This window comes from Scardinius erythrophthalmus (genome assembly GCF_964197995.2).
Source record: "Scardinius erythrophthalmus genome assembly, chromosome: 11".
NCBI lineage: Eukaryota > Metazoa > Chordata > Actinopteri > Cypriniformes > Leuciscidae > Scardinius > Scardinius erythrophthalmus.
Genome location: NC_138231.1, coordinates 27292549 through 27310563, shown reverse-complemented (window position 1 = coordinate 27310563; position 18015 = coordinate 27292549). Strand labels below are relative to the sequence as shown.

At 43.0% G+C, this 18015-nt stretch overlaps 1 protein-coding gene across 2 annotated transcripts in view; it reads right to left on the bottom strand.

The window, feature by feature from the left end:
• Positions 1 to 18015, bottom strand: part of rad51b (RAD51 paralog B) — a 68006-nt gene that overhangs the window by 17829 nt on the left and 32162 nt on the right. For both annotated transcript variants that reach the window (XM_081377786.1, XM_081377787.1), the window contains exon 9: positions 7193 to 7271. In XM_081377786.1, coding sequence (XP_081233912.1) covers positions 7193 to 7271 — 79 coding nt within the window. The remainder of the gene's footprint in view (positions 1 to 7192; positions 7272 to 18015) is intronic.

The window sequence follows — 18015 nt, the reverse complement described above, 5'->3', positions numbered from 1 at the left end:
ATTTGCACGCAACAAACCCAAATAATTGCAAATTGAATTCATGCGCACAATTGGTTACAACTGATTTTTGGTTACAAGTATTTTGACGCAACATTTAAGCATACTTTTTCACAAGGCTTTCCCCCAAAAATGTGAAAATTAGGTTACACTTAATTTTAAGGTGTCCGTGTTACACTATAATTATACATTTAAGAACTGAGTAATAAATTATAGTTATTACAACAGTAACTACATGTAGATTTCCTATTTGAATACATTTTAAAATGTAATTTATTCCTGTGATGGCAAAGCTGAATTTTCCCATGATCCTTCAGAAATCATTCTAATATGCAAGAAACAGTTCTTCATATCAATGTTGAAAATAGTTGTGCAGCTGAATAATTTTGTGGAAAGTGATTATTCTTTCAGGATTCTTTGATAAATGGAAATAGTTTAATATGGTTTAAAAAACAGCTTTTATTTGAAAAAGAAACATTTAGTAACATAAAACATATCTTTACTGTCACTTTTGCTAAATTTAAAGCTACAATATGTAATGTTTTTCTTACAATAACAAAGGCGTAGGTTGATGACGCATAAGCGGAATTATGGAACTTGTCGTCATGCCGATGGATCTAAAAATGTTTATGGATGAGTGAATACATTGATGATTTTTAAGGTTAGAGTTAGGGCTTGGTTTAGGGTTAATTATTTGTAATTATGCATGATTTACTGTTATTACTAGTAAGTATTAGGAGTTTCATTTAGAGTTCATATTACGACTTCAGATTTTTTTAAGTCAACATTTATGTGTTTAAAATCGAATCGACTAGTCGCTGATGACAAATACGCCTAAACCTCGAGCTTAGACTCTATGGCATTTATTTGTCATTTTAACTGTTGGAAACGGAACATAAAAGTGGACTTCAACGATTACTTATCCTGTTGCACCGTCTATAGGCCATGAATGATCAGCGACTAGTCGACGTTGAGCTTAAAGCGGCATGGCAGACCATTAAAATCGACTAGTCGACTGGTCTTTGCAACCACTAGTAAGTATATGTTACATGTGTAACTATGTAACCTTAAAATAAACTGTTACCGAAAATCTTTTATTCAGCAAGATTACATTAAATTGATCAAACATGAATGTTATATAAAAAATAAATAAAAAATATTTCAAATAAATGTTGTTTTTGATCTTTCTATTAATGAAATAATCTTAAAAAAAAATCATGGTCATCAGGGTTTCCAGAAAAATACTAAGCAGCACAGTTTTCAATTGGGGTATGTAATGGAAGAAATAAATCATATGTTAAAACGGAGTTGGAGGAAGAGGTGTTTGTTTCAGATGAGGAAGTTGAGGTTTCTATTATTTCAATAATTTGCATTAGCATTTTTGGCATCATCCACACACCAGTAACCAACAATAATCATTTCTGGATTAAACTGAAGTACAGAGGCGTGTTGAGATCAAATATTGGCAGGAAGCATTAGTGTATGCGTGTGCGATTGACTTTCGGACGTCGTGTAAGAAGCTCAGAGAGAAGTGTGTGAAGAGTGTTTCAAAGGTCTTTCTCATACAGGGTCTTTATTTGAAGCTGGCAGGCTTTGCGAGCCACACATCAAAGATGCACTTGTTGAGAGAGAGACTGATTAACACAACTGATGCAGAGAGCCAGACCACAGCAAAACTATTCAATAGCTGGATTGAACTGGACACACACAAGACTTTCTCACCCCAACACAAAGACGCACAACCACACAATCTCTTCATAGAGAAGCTTTGTCAGCAAAGTACAAAAATAGGGAATTGCTTAGATGTAGTGATACAACGAAAAACAAATTCTTGACTGAAACCAAAAATTCACGACACATTTGGGGTGAAAATTTAAACCGAAAATATGAAATAAATATTTGGTTATGCTTTATTTATTTATTTTTGGTACTCAATTTTTATTGTATTAGAGGGTAACAATATAAAAGAGGTATTGTAACAATTCAGATACAACAGCAACACTTACACCACCCTCCCTCCCCCCTCCCCCCACCCCTACCGCATGGGATACAACATAACTATCAGTGTAGCACAGATGCTTTATTTTAAGGTGACGTAGTAACATTGTACTTACTCAAATAAGCACTGAGTAATATTAATTAACTACATGTACTTATTATAGAGTTATGGTTAAGGGTTGGTTTAGGGTTAGTTACTTGTAATTATGCATAATTTACTGTTATTACTATAGTGAGTACATGCAGTAATGTGTAACTTTGTCACCTTAAAATAAAGTGTTACCAAATATTTTAACTTAGACTTCTGTTTTCTCAGGTTCTTCCTTCAGGCATCATTACTACCATAACATCTATGCTCCAACATTTAAAAAGAATTGGATAATACATTTTTTAAATATTGCACAACTGTAAGTTGTTGTAAATTATTGACATTTGGCTAATCTAAGCACATTTGTAGCCTATAAAATGCACAACAAAGTAAACACTACCGTTCAAAAGTTTGGGGTCAATGTAATTTTATATATATATATATATATATATATATATATATATATATATATATATATATATATATATATGGGAAATTAATTAATACTTTATTAAGCAAGGGCAAATTAAATTGATAAAAAAAATGATAGTAAAGACTTTAAAAAAATGTATTACAAATAAATGCTGTTCTTTTGAACTTTCTGTTCATCAAAGAAAAATGTATCATAGTTTCTACAAATATTAAAAAAAAATTAAGAATGTTTCTTGAGCAGCAAATCAGCATATTAGAATGATTTCTGAAGGATCATGTGACACTGAAGAAAATTCAGCTTTGCCATCACAGAAATTACATTTTAAAATGTATTAAAATAGAAAACTAAAAATCTAAATTCTAAAATAGAATTTTAAATTGTAATCATATTTCACAAAATGTTTCGTTTTTACTGTTTTTTTTTTTTTTATCAAATAAATGCAGTCTTGGTCAGCACAAGGGACTTATTTTTATTTTATTTTTACAAATCTTGTAACCCTAAACCTTTCAATGACAAAGGACCAATGTATATTTTCCATTTCTAAAGGAAATGTGGCAGGTTCTTCAGCAACAGAAGATTCTCTAACTTTATCAGAATAGTAGTTTGTTGCAGCCCTAAATGTTTTTCGCTACATTAATTGCCAAGACAAAATCTACAGCATCTCTCTAAACAAAAGCACCGAATGTGCTAATTTAGTACTTGCTTCCTCTAATAAAACCCTGCAAAAACAAGAACAAGCTCCTGAATGTGAGCTCATATCAGCATGAGGCACAGGCATCAACAGGAAGTGAGCTGTTCGATTATTCATTGTTATTAATTTATGCTGAACTGAAACCACTGATATCAATCATAGCTTTAAGTAAAACTGCACAAGCAAACTACTTCCATTCCAAACTCGAAAATGAACTCGAGTACATCAAGGTAAATTACTTTTGAATTCTTCTCCAAGTGCTGTTAAAAGTCCACCACATACACCACTATAAACCTCTGCTGAAGAGCCAAAACAGCCCCACTGTGTTTTTCCTCTGATATCCTGTTTCCCATTAAAGTTTTGTGGTGTTGGGAATCCACACAAACCGCCCCGAGGTAAACCGTGAAGCCCACGGATGAATTCAAAATGATCCTGACAGGACAGCCAGGGGTCCTGGAAGTTAAACTGCAGTCAGTGGGCAGAAGTTCTGACCCAGAAGGTTTAACAACACAAACCACACACACAAATGAGAGTACTTGTATTATTAGCTTTTTGAAAAACCAACCATGTTATTTTTTTTATGATTCCGATTAATGACACTAAAATAAACAGTGTGACTTTCAGTTACTAAAAACTAGAGTCGCAACAACAACTGAAATACACATTGCATGACAAAAACAAATCTAAAACTTAAAGGCGACCTTTATCAAAGTCTTGATTTTGTTTTTGGGGTCCACTAAAATAATACGTTTTTGAGCTTGAATGTTCAAAAACCACATTATTTTTTCAAATATTTTACATTGTTGCAGCACCTCTCTTCTCAGTCTGTCTGTAACGCTGTGTAATTGGTCAACCACTTTGAGCGTGTTTGGGAAATCAACCCCTTCCCATAACCGCGAGTTTCACACTACTAATGAAACTCAACCAGGCCTCGCCCCCTTTTTAGAATGATTTGAGCGGAAATTATTTAAATGAGGAATATTATGATGTGTATGTTACCAGAAGAAAACTCAAGACTACAATGGAGCGATTCAGGGAGTTCAGAAACTGTTACACTGATCCAGTGTTAATTTCCTTAAAGCTACACTGTGTAAAATTTTCATTGATTTTTAGCAAAAAACACTTTTTTCTTTTAAAATTATACGTTCTCATTAATGTGTAATAACTTCAACCAACTAATTAAGTATTCTCGTAAGTCTATAATCTGCCATTTAGAATACATACGAGCGAGTCGCTCGAATGGCGGAAGCCATGTTGCGCATCCATCTTGAAAATATATTAGACAAAGAGGGACATACCTGGAAATTCAAGCTTCGCCTTTTGCGTTTTTACACTCAGTGGCACCGAGACGAATGCGAGAGGGAGATTACTCGCGACTGCCGGCAGATTTGAAATAATACGGCCACTGTAGCAGTTAAAACAACCCTTGGAATGGGAGGGGCTGGAAAGTAATATTCAGTTGGTAGTCATATACAATTTCACCACTAGATGGGAGTAAATCCTACACAGTGTAGCTTTAACGAAAACTATGATGAAAAATGTTTGTTGACGACCTTTTTTCCCCTGACTAAGACGATGAGAGACGACACTCACGGCATTAAACGATAACTGTGACTATATCAACATGCAATATCGTTGACGAAAACAGACGAGACTGAAACGTGTTTAAAAAACTGTAAAAAACTTGACCAAAACCACTTGTTTTTGTCGAATAAAGGAGGAGACAACACGTTACAGTCTGTTTTTACGAGCGTTCATGCTTACGCTTGCCAGATTTCAATAATTTAAACCCCAAGTCAGAGCTCTTTTTCTGTTAAAAGAACACGTTTTCTACCCGGTCTTTTCAATAGTATCTGGCAACCACGCGCTTGCGCACGCTCTACACTGTTGAAGAAGCGTGGATGGTCTGAAAACACAGACAAGTAAGCTGGGGTTCAGCGATCTTCATTTGAGATTTTCTGCTTAAATTAAAGTGTCATTTAGTCGGTCTGTGCTCTGTCACGGGTCGCTTGCGCTGTTTGTGCGATCCAAAAGTGGTTTTAATGTTGATCATATTATACGAGCAAGAATGCAACGTTTTCCGAATATCCACACGATTTCAAATGTGACACTGATTTTATACAACAGTTCAACAAACAAAACGGGTAACTTTTGTTAAGTGATGTTTAATTGTGATGTACTACATTTAAAACAGTATTGTCAGTAGGCAATATCACTGTTCTATTTTGGAACGAAATCCATAGCAGAACTACAGCACACAGCGGTGATTTGTGAACGAATCAGTGGCTTTGAACGAATCGTGTTCATAAACAGCCACTTGCTTCATTACTGACTTGATGACTCACTCATAAAGACAGTGACTTACCGCCACCTACTGGTGATTTTAATTTAATATTTAAAAGTATCACTTTGTTTTTACCATCATTGCATATTTATTGAACATTGTTTTATTTAAAGCATTATTTATTGTATAAGGGTAAAAAATGAACTGGAAAAATCGATTAAAGGGGGCAAATATTGTCCCTTAATGGAAAAGGTGTGACTGCAGTCTAAAGCCGCTTTCCGACCGCAGGAACCATTTCACAGTTCCTAGAACTATTGGCTAAAGTACTTGGATGTCGGCGTGTTCGCACCGCAGGAACTAGGAACGATTTTAGTTCTAGGAACTCCATTTGGAGGAACTAATTTAGATCCTACTTCGGAGTAGGTTCTAAACCAGCACTATAGGAACTACCCGTGACGTTAGTGTACGCTGATGACCGAACGCACGCAAAACACCAGCACCCGCCATTTTTAAAACAGCTACTGTATAATGTAAACTCACAGATTATAGCCTATATATTTACTCCAGAAACTAACTATACAAACATGGAAAACAGTGATAGATGGGTCTCTAAACCTTTATGCTGAAGAGAAAATCCAACGCAACTTTGAGGGGACCAAGTCAAACATGATTATGTTTATCTGCCAAGCTAGCAACACTGGACATCAACCACACGGCATAGGCTAATAACCTTTTTTTCATATACTGTCTACTTTCTATAACAGTTCTATCTAATAACATATTAAACAGTACTGTGTTAGACAGATCGCTAACTAATAAACACAGAGAATGCGAGCATTGTTTGCTCTGGCGTTCTCAGCGCCACCAAAATAAAGGTCTGTCGCGCCGTCAAAATAAAAGTCACTGTGCTTGCGTCACTCCCTTACCCCTCCTACCAGTTCCTATGGCCACTTGGCCAGTGCGAACGCAAACAGCAAAACCGAGTTTGGGGGAGAGTAGTTCTTAGAACTTTTTAGAAGTGGACAGTTCCTAGAAATAAGTTCCTGTAACTACTTGGTCGGAAAGCGGCTTAAGTGGAAGAGGGGGGACAGAAGGACGTCAAATGCTTCAGGGGGTACGGCACTCTAAAAAATTGGAGAACCACTGAACTAAGGAAAAGGGATAGGCTATGTAAAATTGCAAAAGTGCTACTACTAAAGAGTGCAATGTCAATACATCCTGTTACACTGATTCTAATTTCTCATAAGCTTAACTGAATTGACCTAGAGAGAAAAATGATAATGACATTTTTAATAAAGACTACATATAAAATAGCTACCAAAATTAATGTCGGTAACTGCGGTTTGACTTAAATGAATGACTAAAAGTTGACAAAAAATGCAATGACTTTTCAGATGTTTTATTCCCAAACAGCAACTTTAAACTTTATAGAAAGTTAAAAATCTATAAAGCATAATAGGACCCCTTTAAAATATATTATACATACTTTTTGAGGATGTGTACTTCCCATAAACAATTTCAATATGTCAATTTTGTCACCTAAAACGAGTTCCTGTGCTCTTAGTGCAACACCACATTAATTCCTATCATTTTCATTTCCACTGGCATTTCCACTTCATAACATGTCCTTACCTGTCTCACACTGGTGTCATGTTTTTAAGGTTCAGTTTTGTCAGTACACTGTTCTTCAAGCACACTCACCCTCAAGACGGATGCCCTCCCTCTGAACAGTGTAGCTCAGCACGGCAAAAGGGGCCACGGGTGACTTGGCAATGATAATCTAAAACAAGAAACAAGAAGAGATGTAGAAGTAGTAAGAGAAGGGCTCAATGTCACTTCATGGCCACCATGGTATCAATACAAGGCCAAAGTGTAATCGCTAATAATTAGGGCTAACAATGGACTTAATTCATTAACTTAATATATTAGTAATTCTAATTATGTCATGACAACTCTCGCAAGATTTGGTAGTGAAAATGTATTTGGTCTTGGCTGAATAGATCTGTTACGCTGCTGCTGCAGAGCAAGTACCGAGACTTACTACTGCCAATACATTCACATCCACACTGCTGTGATCATGTAAGACATGCTGCTTCTGCACATGTAAAATACATGTTGATCTGCAGCTCATTAGCCACTGATGCAACAACAACTAATCAGCTGTGCTTTGTAGATAATGATGTGATCGCAACAAAATGAGTTTAAGACCTATCAGCCTGCACCATCTAGTTTCATGCCAGAACTAAGTAATTACTAATTGCAATGATTATTTTAATAATTACACACATTTGTTCAAAGGTTTTGGGTCAGTAATTTTTTTTATGTTTTTAAATCTCTTATGTTCACCAAGGCTAATTTATTTAATCAAAAATACTGTCAATTCTGTTTCTATTTTAAGTAGGGATCCACTAAAAGTTCCGAAAATGGCATTTTTTTGGGATTTGGGCCGAAAGAGAAAAAAGGCCGAAAATATATGTGGCCCCGCTACTCAGGTTTTACTCCCGCGCAACATTTTTTGTAACTTTGCGAGATGCACACACGAGATGAACTCGAAGCGACTCTGGCTGATCAGTTACATCTGTACCGGCACCCAGTTTGCTCTGTTTAATGTTCCACTCCGTCTGTTTGCGCTCTCTGCTCAGTCGCTGACGGCCCAAGCTAACGCTCCACTTATGTACCGCTCACACTCACCAGAAAAGCAAAGTCTGTTCAAATAATGTCCCGATATGAAATTTCTGTGTAGTAGTAGTAGTAGTCTTGTTTCTGTTTGCAATAGCCTTATACTGTGCTGTAACATGGTGTGGTAAAGCCGTGCTGGGCAACGCTGGTAAAATGACGCTACCCTCTCGTTCCGTGATCCGCTCTCTGCCATCTGCTCACATGCTCTGATAATAATAGTTTTCTAGGACTATACTTTATTTTGGTAAGTGGTCAAAAATGAAATCTGTTCAATCTAATTATGTTGCATAGAACTGAATGAAGATGAATGTTGAGAATTAACATAGCACATTTTAGGTATATTAGGAACTCTTTGACCATAGATGCATCTAATTTATATCTAAATGCGATGATAATTCCGCACTTTCGTTACTGCATGACAAGTTGGTCACAGGCATGCAAAACAGCATTACGGCCCCTGGAATCATTGTTCAAAAGTTCTCTTAAGGTTCATGACAAGAAATCTCGGCTATTTCACCACTGTCATATTCTTAAAAAACATGGTATATTAAGTTTTGAAAACATAATCATGTATTCAAATCTCTGTCTTTTGTTTAAGATAATAAATGGTACTGCAGCTCCTCCGTTAAAAAAGTTTATTTCACTGAGCTCAGAAATTACATCTCGAGCCACTCGGTCAACTGTTCGGGGTGTAGGATTCCTCAGTGTAAAACAGCATTCGGCAGCTCAGCTTTCTCGAGTGTGGCCATCAGACAATGGAATAAATTGCCAACAGAGCTGACCACATGTGTAAATTTTAACACCTTTTCACATCGGGCCAAAAAATGGCTACTTTTAAAACAAACATGTTCACATAATGTATTGTAATTGATGTGTATGTGAGAGTGTACTTGTAATTGAATGCTGAGGAATGAATGAAGGGTGTGATCTTTTTAATGCTATTTTGAGATAGATGTATTATTAACTTTATATGTTGACATCAGCCTGCCCAGGGACTACAGGTGGAAATTAGCACATGTGCTACAACCTGGTAAAATGCATCTTTCCTTTTTAAGGTTAATGTATATTTTACATTGTCCCTGTTCAAATAAATAATAAAATGAAATGAAATGAAATGAATGAAGAATAATATATTGATATTTAATATTTTAATATATTTTCTATGGAATTTTGGTGTGTTAAAATCAGATTCAATAAAATTATTGAATTTAATTAAAAAGTCTATTTTTAATTCAATTATACAAAAAAAAATATTGTAAAATAAAACAGTAATTATTAAAAAAAGGTAATTTTCGGCTTTTTCGGCCAAGTGTATAGAGAATTTTCGGTTTCGGGTTTCTGTCCAGAATTTTTGTTTCGGCGCATCCCTAATTTTAAGATATATTTTAATGTATTTTAAAATGTAATTTATTCATGTGAAGGTAAAGCAGATTTTTCAGCATCATTACTCCAGTTTGTCACATGATCCTTCAGAAATCATTCTAATATGCTGATTTGCTGCTCAGGTTACATTTCTGATTATTATCATACGTTGAAAACAATTGTGCTGTTTAATATTTCTTGATTCATTGATGAGCAGCTCAAAAGAACATTTATTTAAAAAAAATTTATATGTAGGCTATAGCTATATATATATATATATATATATATATATATATATATATATATATATACTGTATATATATATATATATATATATATATTGTAACAATGTCTTGCATATAAAATATAAATATAAAAACTTTTGAATGGTAGTGAACACACACAAACACAAACACAGACCCCAAATGAATTTTTTTTTTTTTTTATAAATTATTATTGTGGTACTAATTTTTAAGTGAATCACTGAATAAAAAAATTTGCTTTAGAAGATAACGTATTGTTTATTTTGGTTATATTTATATTATATTATTTTATATATTTACTCAGATACTTCAGAAAATAAAGCACTTTTTTTGTTTGTTTTTACAAAATGTATCAGACTAAATTAACAACCTTACTTGGACTTCATTATTAAACATGTCTGAACTCCTTCCCCTTTTTGCAACAAAAAAGGCATCTATCTGGCTGTTACGTCAATGGGCATAAAAGCAAGCATAGGATCCTGGAAAACAGCCTGTAGGGAAGCAGCAGCATTGGGTTACCAGACCCAGCAGTGTCTGCCGGCAACCTGCGTCAAAGCCTATTAGAGATTCTGGTGAATCTACATTACTCCTTTTGTCATCAGCCTCTAATATTGAAACCCTGCACTAGGGGTGTGCCTTGATCAAAATGAGATACCTTAGTGAAAACTACTCAACAAAACTCAAAAGAGGAAACAGGCGCAGAGTGAAGGGTGAAACTGTCTGGAAAATGTTGCGCAAAAACAAAAATCGGAAATGAATCAGACCCCTCAAACCAAAGTAAACAAATGAAGCTTTTGTGCCTTCTGCCTAATATGACTGCCTTATAACTTGTGTACTCATGAAATGAAAGGCATTTCCGTCTCAAGTTAACCGTCCACAGACAGCAAGACTTGCTCTAGGCTTATTTGTATAAAAATAAACTGGTGCATTTCCTTAGTTTCACCTTTGCAGGAGTGTCTTATCTTGTTACTTGTGGTTAAAAATGAGGAAACGTGCTGCCAGTTGCTTTGTGTGAATGCGATTCCCCACTGATACGCCGTGACACACAGACGCAAAGTTTTTCAGTCACCCAAACCAGCCCAGTTCCCCTCACTTTAACCCAGACGCACATCTTTCACATATGAAGTAGCATGACTTTACCTCTAATGGATAACATCCACAGTAAATGGCGGAAAATCAGGGAGTTTCTGAGTTTTTTTTTTTTCACTGAAGTGGCCCTGCCAGAGCCACTGAACCGCACAAAAGAGCCAGGCACCATTGCCTTCCTTGTGTACCAGCAGTTTTGGACCACTGCCTCTCTATCAGTGTGCCTTTCTTTAGGTGGGAGCTCAGTCGGAAAAGAGAAAAACAAAGTCTTCAGGGCTCTAAGGGTGTACGGGCAATGAGGTATGCCATTATTTGACAGGATGAAAACAAGTAGGGCAGACTGAGACAATGAAAGGGGTGGTGGAGTAAGACGTTTTCTTTCATTTAAGCTCGTCTTAAAAATGAAATCGCTGGATGAGTGCAGTTTTATTTTCTTGTGTTGACATATTTCCTGTTGAAGCAGGAAGTTTAGGGGGACAAATTGAAGATAGTGTCCTTTAATTTTTTTTTGCTGAATCATGATTTGCTTTAAAGGTGGCCCACTTTTTAAGTTGCATTGGTTCTGGAAGTCTCTTTCCATTTATTTTTGAACCAGCTATGAGGGTGAATTGCAATGTCAAAAACTTTTATTTAAAGAAAAAAGTATTTGAAAATCGGATGAAAAGACAAAAGGCACAAGACTTTTATTGATTTCAATGAGGGAAAGAACAACAATCCCATGAAGCATTGCGAATGACTTTCAAATAAAAAATAATGGTTAAATATAAATGTATTAATTTAAATGTGTTGATTATCTATGGCAACAACATATTTTAAGTTTATTGCAAAATAACAATTACATAATTTGCAGTGCTTCATAAGAGTGGGTGATCCATACCATGTTTTGGCATGATTTGAATGCCGTGACTCTGATTGGTGGAATTTTCTGTACAGCATCATGGGTGATCTGTTTTTTTACTACAAATTCTGCTGTTAAACATTATTATTTAAAAAAATAAGTTATAATAAAGTGAACGGATGGCAACGTCGTAGCTCACAAAAGGTGTGTCTTTAAAGGATTATACGTTTTTGTTAAAAATAAATTTCCCTATGAACAGAAACAGAAAATGAACAGAATTTTAACTTCCGGAACCCAACTGTTGCGCTCTATTACATTATCATTCTAGAGAGAATCTAACTGGAAAAAAAAAACGGTGTGGTTCAAACTTATGTCATCAGTACTTTTGGTCCATTTTTTCCCAAGAGAATAACTGTATATTTTTTATGCGTATATCTACTAAATATTTCAGTCACTTGGTTAGGTGTCTTTTGTTCCCTTTCAGTCGCTCACGTTCGACGTAACGTCGACGTGACGACGTAATTGGGATCCCATGGAAAACGCCACGGTTGCTGCCACATCCAGCGCCCTACGCAAGACTCTCAGACCCCCAACTGCTGGGGCGGAAGATCTGCGTAGAGGGAGTTCAACTGCTGTTCCATTATACCCCACACAGCGGAACTCTTGGATAACACTGGGAAAGCGTACCTCTCCAGGGGAAAGAACGCTGCGGAGCCACATCCTGCCCGAAGGGAGGTAACATGTGGAGAATACACATATGGACTGGCCGAAGGGGCAGTGCGACATATGGAATGTCACTGGGGTGGCTCCACCCGAAGGGGGAGACACACCGGACAGTGACGGCAGAGCAGACTCTGCCAAGGGAAGACACGGGCTCACCGCAGGGAACTGGTCGTGGAAGAATACACATATGGGATCGCCGCAGGGATCACCACATATGGAACCCAGCCTAGCACAAGTTACACAAGCATACGAGCACTAGGCCTGGCGTCGGACGCTCCGCAACGTCCGACTGCCGAAGGGGTGCGGAGGAACTCACAGGGTTCGCCAATGGGGAACTCGACTGGAGTAAAAAGCGCACGTATCCGTTCCTAGGAAGGGAGTGGCGCAGCAAGCCGACACTAGAGCGGGAACTTCGGTGTTACCGGCTAGTAGAAGCGAGCACACAGGAAGAAACCGGCTCAACACGTAAGCTATAAAACCTAGCGAACGTGTTAGGTGTCGCCCAGCCCGCAGCTCTACAGATGTCTGTCAGCGAGGCGCCGTGAGCCAGCGCCCAGGAAGAAGCGACACTCCTAGTGGAGTGGGCTTTCAACCCAGGCGGGCAGGGCACGCCTTGGGCTTCGTAAGCCAAGGCGATGGCATCCACTATCCAGTGGGCCATCCTCTGCTTGGAGACAGCCTTCCCTTTCTGCTGGCCTCCGTAACAGACGAAGAGCTGATCTGAGGTCCTGAGGCTTTGCGTTCTGTCCACGTACAGACGCAGAGCGCGAACGGGACAGAGAAAAGCCAGGGCTGGGTCTGCCTCCTCCGAAGGCAGCGCTTGCAGGTTCACTACCTGGTCCCGGAAGGGAGTGGTAGGAACCTTGGGCACGTATCCGGGCCGGGGTCTCAGGATGACGTGAGAGTTATCCGGGCCGAATTCTAGGCACGATTCGTCGACCGAAAATGCATGCAGGTCCCCTACCCTCTTGATAGAGGCCAATGCAACCAGGAGTACTGTCTTACAGGACAGAATTTTTAACTCAGCTGATTGCAGAGGCTCAAAGGGTGGTCTCTGAAGTGCCGAAAGGACCAGAGACAAGTCCCAAGAGGGTATAGAGAGTGGGCGAGGAGGATTCAGTCTCCTCGCTCCCCTCAGGAACCTGACGATCAGGTCATGCTTTCCCAAAGACTTACCATCAACAGCATCGTGATGTGCGGCAATAGCGGCAACATACACTTTAAGGGTGGAGGGAGACAGCCTTCGCTCCAGCCCTTCTTGCAGGAAGGAAAGCACGGCTCTGATCGAGCAAGATCGGGGGTTCTCCTCATGAGAGGAGCACCAGTCAACGAACAGGTTCCACTTCAATGCATAGAGGCGCCTCGTAGAGGGGGCTCTAGCGGAAGTGATGGTGTCAACTACCGCAGGGGGTAGGTCACTTAGAACCTCCGCGTCCCGTCCAGGGACCAGACATGGAGTTTCCAGAGGTCTGGACGCGGGTGCCATAGGGTGCCCCGTCTCTGAGAGAGCAGGTCCTCTCTCAGAGGGATGGGCCAGGGAGGGGCTGTCGCGAGGAGCACTAGTTCCGGGAACCAGGTCCGGTTGGGCCAATACGGCGCAACTAACAAGACCTGCTCCTCGTCCTCCCTGACTTTGCACAAGGTCTGTGCAAGAAGGCTCACTGGGGGAAACGCATACTTGCGAAGGCCCCGGGGCCAGCTGTGTGCCAGAGCATCCGTGCCGAGGGTCCCCTCGGTCAGGGAATAGAACAACTGGCAATGAGACGTGTCCGGGGCGGCAAACAGATCTACCTGAGCGGTCCCGAAGCGCCTGAAAATCAGCTGGACCACCTGGGGATGGAGTCGCCATTCTCCCGGTAGCACCTGCTGCCGTGAGAGCTCGTCGGCTGCACGGTTGAGCAGGCCCGGAATGTAAACGGCACGAAGCGACCTCAGATGCTTCTGACTCCAGAGGAGGAGATGGCGGGCGAGTTGTGACATGCGGCGGGAGCGTAGACCACCTTGGCGGTTGATGTACGCAATGGTCGCAGTGCTGTCCGTACGGACCAGTACGTGCTTGCCTAGTAGCAGCGTTTTGAAACGGCTCAGTGCAAGACGTACTGCTAACAACTCGAGGCAGTTGATGTGCCAATGCAGTTGAGGCCCCGTCCACAGACCTGAAGCTGCATGCCCGTTGTACGTGGCCCCCCAGCCGGTGGTAGAGGCATCCGTGGAGACCACAGAGTGCCTGGACACTTGTTCCAGGGGAACACCTGCCCGCAGGAACGAAGGGTCCGACCACAAGCTGAGAGTTTGGCGACAGTGCGGAGTCACTTGGACCCGGCACGAGCCGCTCTGCCACGCCCATCTCGGGACTCGATCGTGGAGCCAGTGTTGGAGCGGCCTCATATGAAGCAATCCGAGCGGCGTAACCGCGGCTGCAGATGCCATATGCCCCAGGAGCCTCTGAAACAGTTTCAGTGGTGCCGCTGTTCTGCGTCTGAGCGTGCTCACGCAGTTCAACACTGACTGGACACGGGCCTCGGTGAGGCGCGCTGTCATGTTGATCGAGTCCAACTCCATACCAAGAAAAGAGATCCTCTGCCCGGGGGTGAGTTTGCTCTTTTCCCAGTTGACCCGAAGCCCTAGATGGCTGAGGTGACTGAGCACCATGTCCCTGTGTTCGCACAACTGCTCTCTCGACTGGGCCAGAATCAGCCAGTCGTCGAGGTAGTTGAGGATGCGAACACCACGCTCGCACATGGGAGCAATGGCCGCCTCCGCGACTTTCGTGAAGACGCGGGGCGACAGGGCCAGCCCGAAGGGTAAGACCTTGTACTGATATGCCCGTCCCTCGAACGCAAAGCGGAGAAACGGTCTGTGTCGAGGGAGAATCGAGACATGAAAGTACGCGTCCTTCAGGTCGATCGCTGCAAACCAATCTTGGGGACGGATGCATTTGAAAATGCGTTTCTGCGTAAGCATCTTGAACGGTAGCCTGTGAAGGGACCGGTTCAGGACGCGCAGGTCCAAGATTGGTCGTAACCCACCACCTTTCTTGGGTACAATGAAGTACGGGCTGTAGAAGCCGGTCTTCATATCGGCTGGAGGGACCGGCTCGATCGCGTCCTTCGCCAGTAGGACTGCGATCTCCGCCCTGAGCACGGGGGCATTGTCCGCCAGAACACGGGTGAACAGGATGCCCTTGAAAGCAGGGGGGCGCCGGGCGAACTGAATCGCATAGCCGAGTCTGATGGTACGGATGAGCCAGCGAGACGGGCTGGGAAGCGTTAACCAGGCTCCCAGAGACCGAGCAAGCGGGACTAACGGCACCACAGACGTACCCGGGGTGGGGCAGCGCGGCGGAATGCAGGGACCCGACTCGGACGGCACAGCGGCCCGAAGTGGGGTCTGAGTGTGTGGTGCAGCACATACCTGCTTCCGTCGAAGGGCAGAGTGAGTGTGTGGAGGCGACCGCACGTCCGGAACACAGCCACTGCTGCTCGCTGGCGATGAAAGAGGGGCTCGGGAGTGACAAGGCATGGCGGCGTCGTCGACTGCCAAGCGCGCCCTCTTGGGGCCCAGAGGTTTCAGAAATTGCTCTTTTTTTGAAAATGTGGGTACCACTGACCCGTGGGTCAGTGGCGGAACAAAAAGAAAAGGAAACAAAAGATTCTCCGCCCGGCCCTCCACCGGGGGAAGGAGTGGCGCCTTCGCCATCTCCTGAAGAGCAACTTGATCCACCTCTGGGCCGCCCGTCTCAGGGTCGTTTGCACCGTCGCTTGCCTCCTGGTTTGGCAGCGGCCTGGACGGGCGGGGTCGGCTTTCTGCGGCTTGCTCCACGCTGAGGCCTGGATGATGGCTGCTGCTGCTGGGGCTTGGCGGGAGCGGAGGACGCCGCAGAAGGCCGACCTCGGCGACGAGTAGACGGAGGGTCTGCGGCCGGCGGACGGGTGGGAGCAGCAGCGGTCCGCCGGGGCAGGATGTGCCGGATGGCCTCCGTCTGCTTCTGTGCGGCCGAGAACTGTTGGGCAAAGCTCTCGACCGCGTCGCCGAACAACCCAACCTGGGAAAGAGGGGCATCCAGGAACCGATATTTATCAGTGTCCCTCATATCCGCCAGGTTGAGCCAAAGGTGGCGCTCCTGGACCACCATGGTGGACATCGCCTGACCAACTGAACGTGCGGTTTCCTTCGTCGCCCGGAGGGCGAGGTCGGTTGCCACACGGAGCTCCCGGAGGAGCTCTGGGTCAGAACCACCCTCGTTCATGTCCATGAGCGCCTGGGCCTGGTGGACCTGCAAGAGCGCCATGGCATGGAGGGCGGAAGCAGCCTGTCCACAGGCCTTGTAAGCCCTCGCCGTTAGACCGGACGAAAACTTACAGGCCTTGGACGGGAGGCGTGGATTACCCCGCCAAGAGGAAGCGGACGCCGGACACAGCTGCATCGCGACGGCCCGCTCCACTGGGGGGATATCCACATACCCCTTAGCTGCCCCGCCGTCGAGGGTGGCGAGGGGTGAGGAGCCACTAGAACGGCTTCGGGCACTATACGGTGCCTTCCACGTCCTAGAAAGCTCCTCATGCACTTCCGGAAAGAAAGGTACCGGGGCGGCGCACTGAGAACCAGCACGGCCCGCCCCGAGAAACCAATCGTCCAACCGAGAAGGTTCGGGACGTGGTGGAGGATTCCACGCAAGCCCGACCTTCTCGGCGGCCCGGGAAAGCATAGCAGTCCATTCTGGATCTGGCTCGGACAACGCTACACACCCCGAGGGGGGCAACGCAGCCGAGTCGTCATTTCCAGAGGACAGCTCCCCCTCCGATGCTGCGATCGACATCTGATCGTCAGCTGGAGCCCCAAAGGAAACGGTTGGCCGTTCCGGAGAAGGACCAAGACGTTCACTAAGGAGCCCCAATGGCGACAGCGCTTGTGAGGCGTGAGGGGCCCGCGGAGGATGACTCGACGGGGAAGCCCTCACGGTAATCCTCAGATCACCCTGGTCATGCACCGAAGTAGGTATATTCTGCGGGGCAGAATAGACACTAGATCGGGGCATAGGCGAGGGGACTGCACCTCCCTTGAGGTAAGCGAGTCTCGATCTAAGCGCTGCGATAGTCATATTCCCGCAATGGGAACATGAACTATCCACAAAAGCTGCCTCAGCGTGTTGAATGCCCAAACACGAGAGGCAACTACTGTGGCCATCTGCTGGCGCCAGGGAACGACGGCATCCAGAAACGCACAAGCGGAATGACATCTTGAAAAAGACGCAGGATCACGCTTGTGTTGCTCTTTTAGTGAAAACAAAAAAATAGAAAAATAACTCTCTCAGTGCTGAGGCACCCAGGGGTAGCCGCGGTGTGAATGAACACACGGGGAAACGCCCACCGAACCGACACACACACACACAAACACAGAACAATAGTGCTGTGAAAACAGCAGTTGTGAGCTGCAATGCTCGCGGCCACCGCTGATCGCGCCGTCACACCAACACAAGGAGAGTCCTCTTCTCGTTTTCAAAGGCAGTCTTTTCCTGTAGAGTTCGGAAGTGAAAGCAAAAGCTCGGCTCCGAAGTGAAAGACAATGTGTGC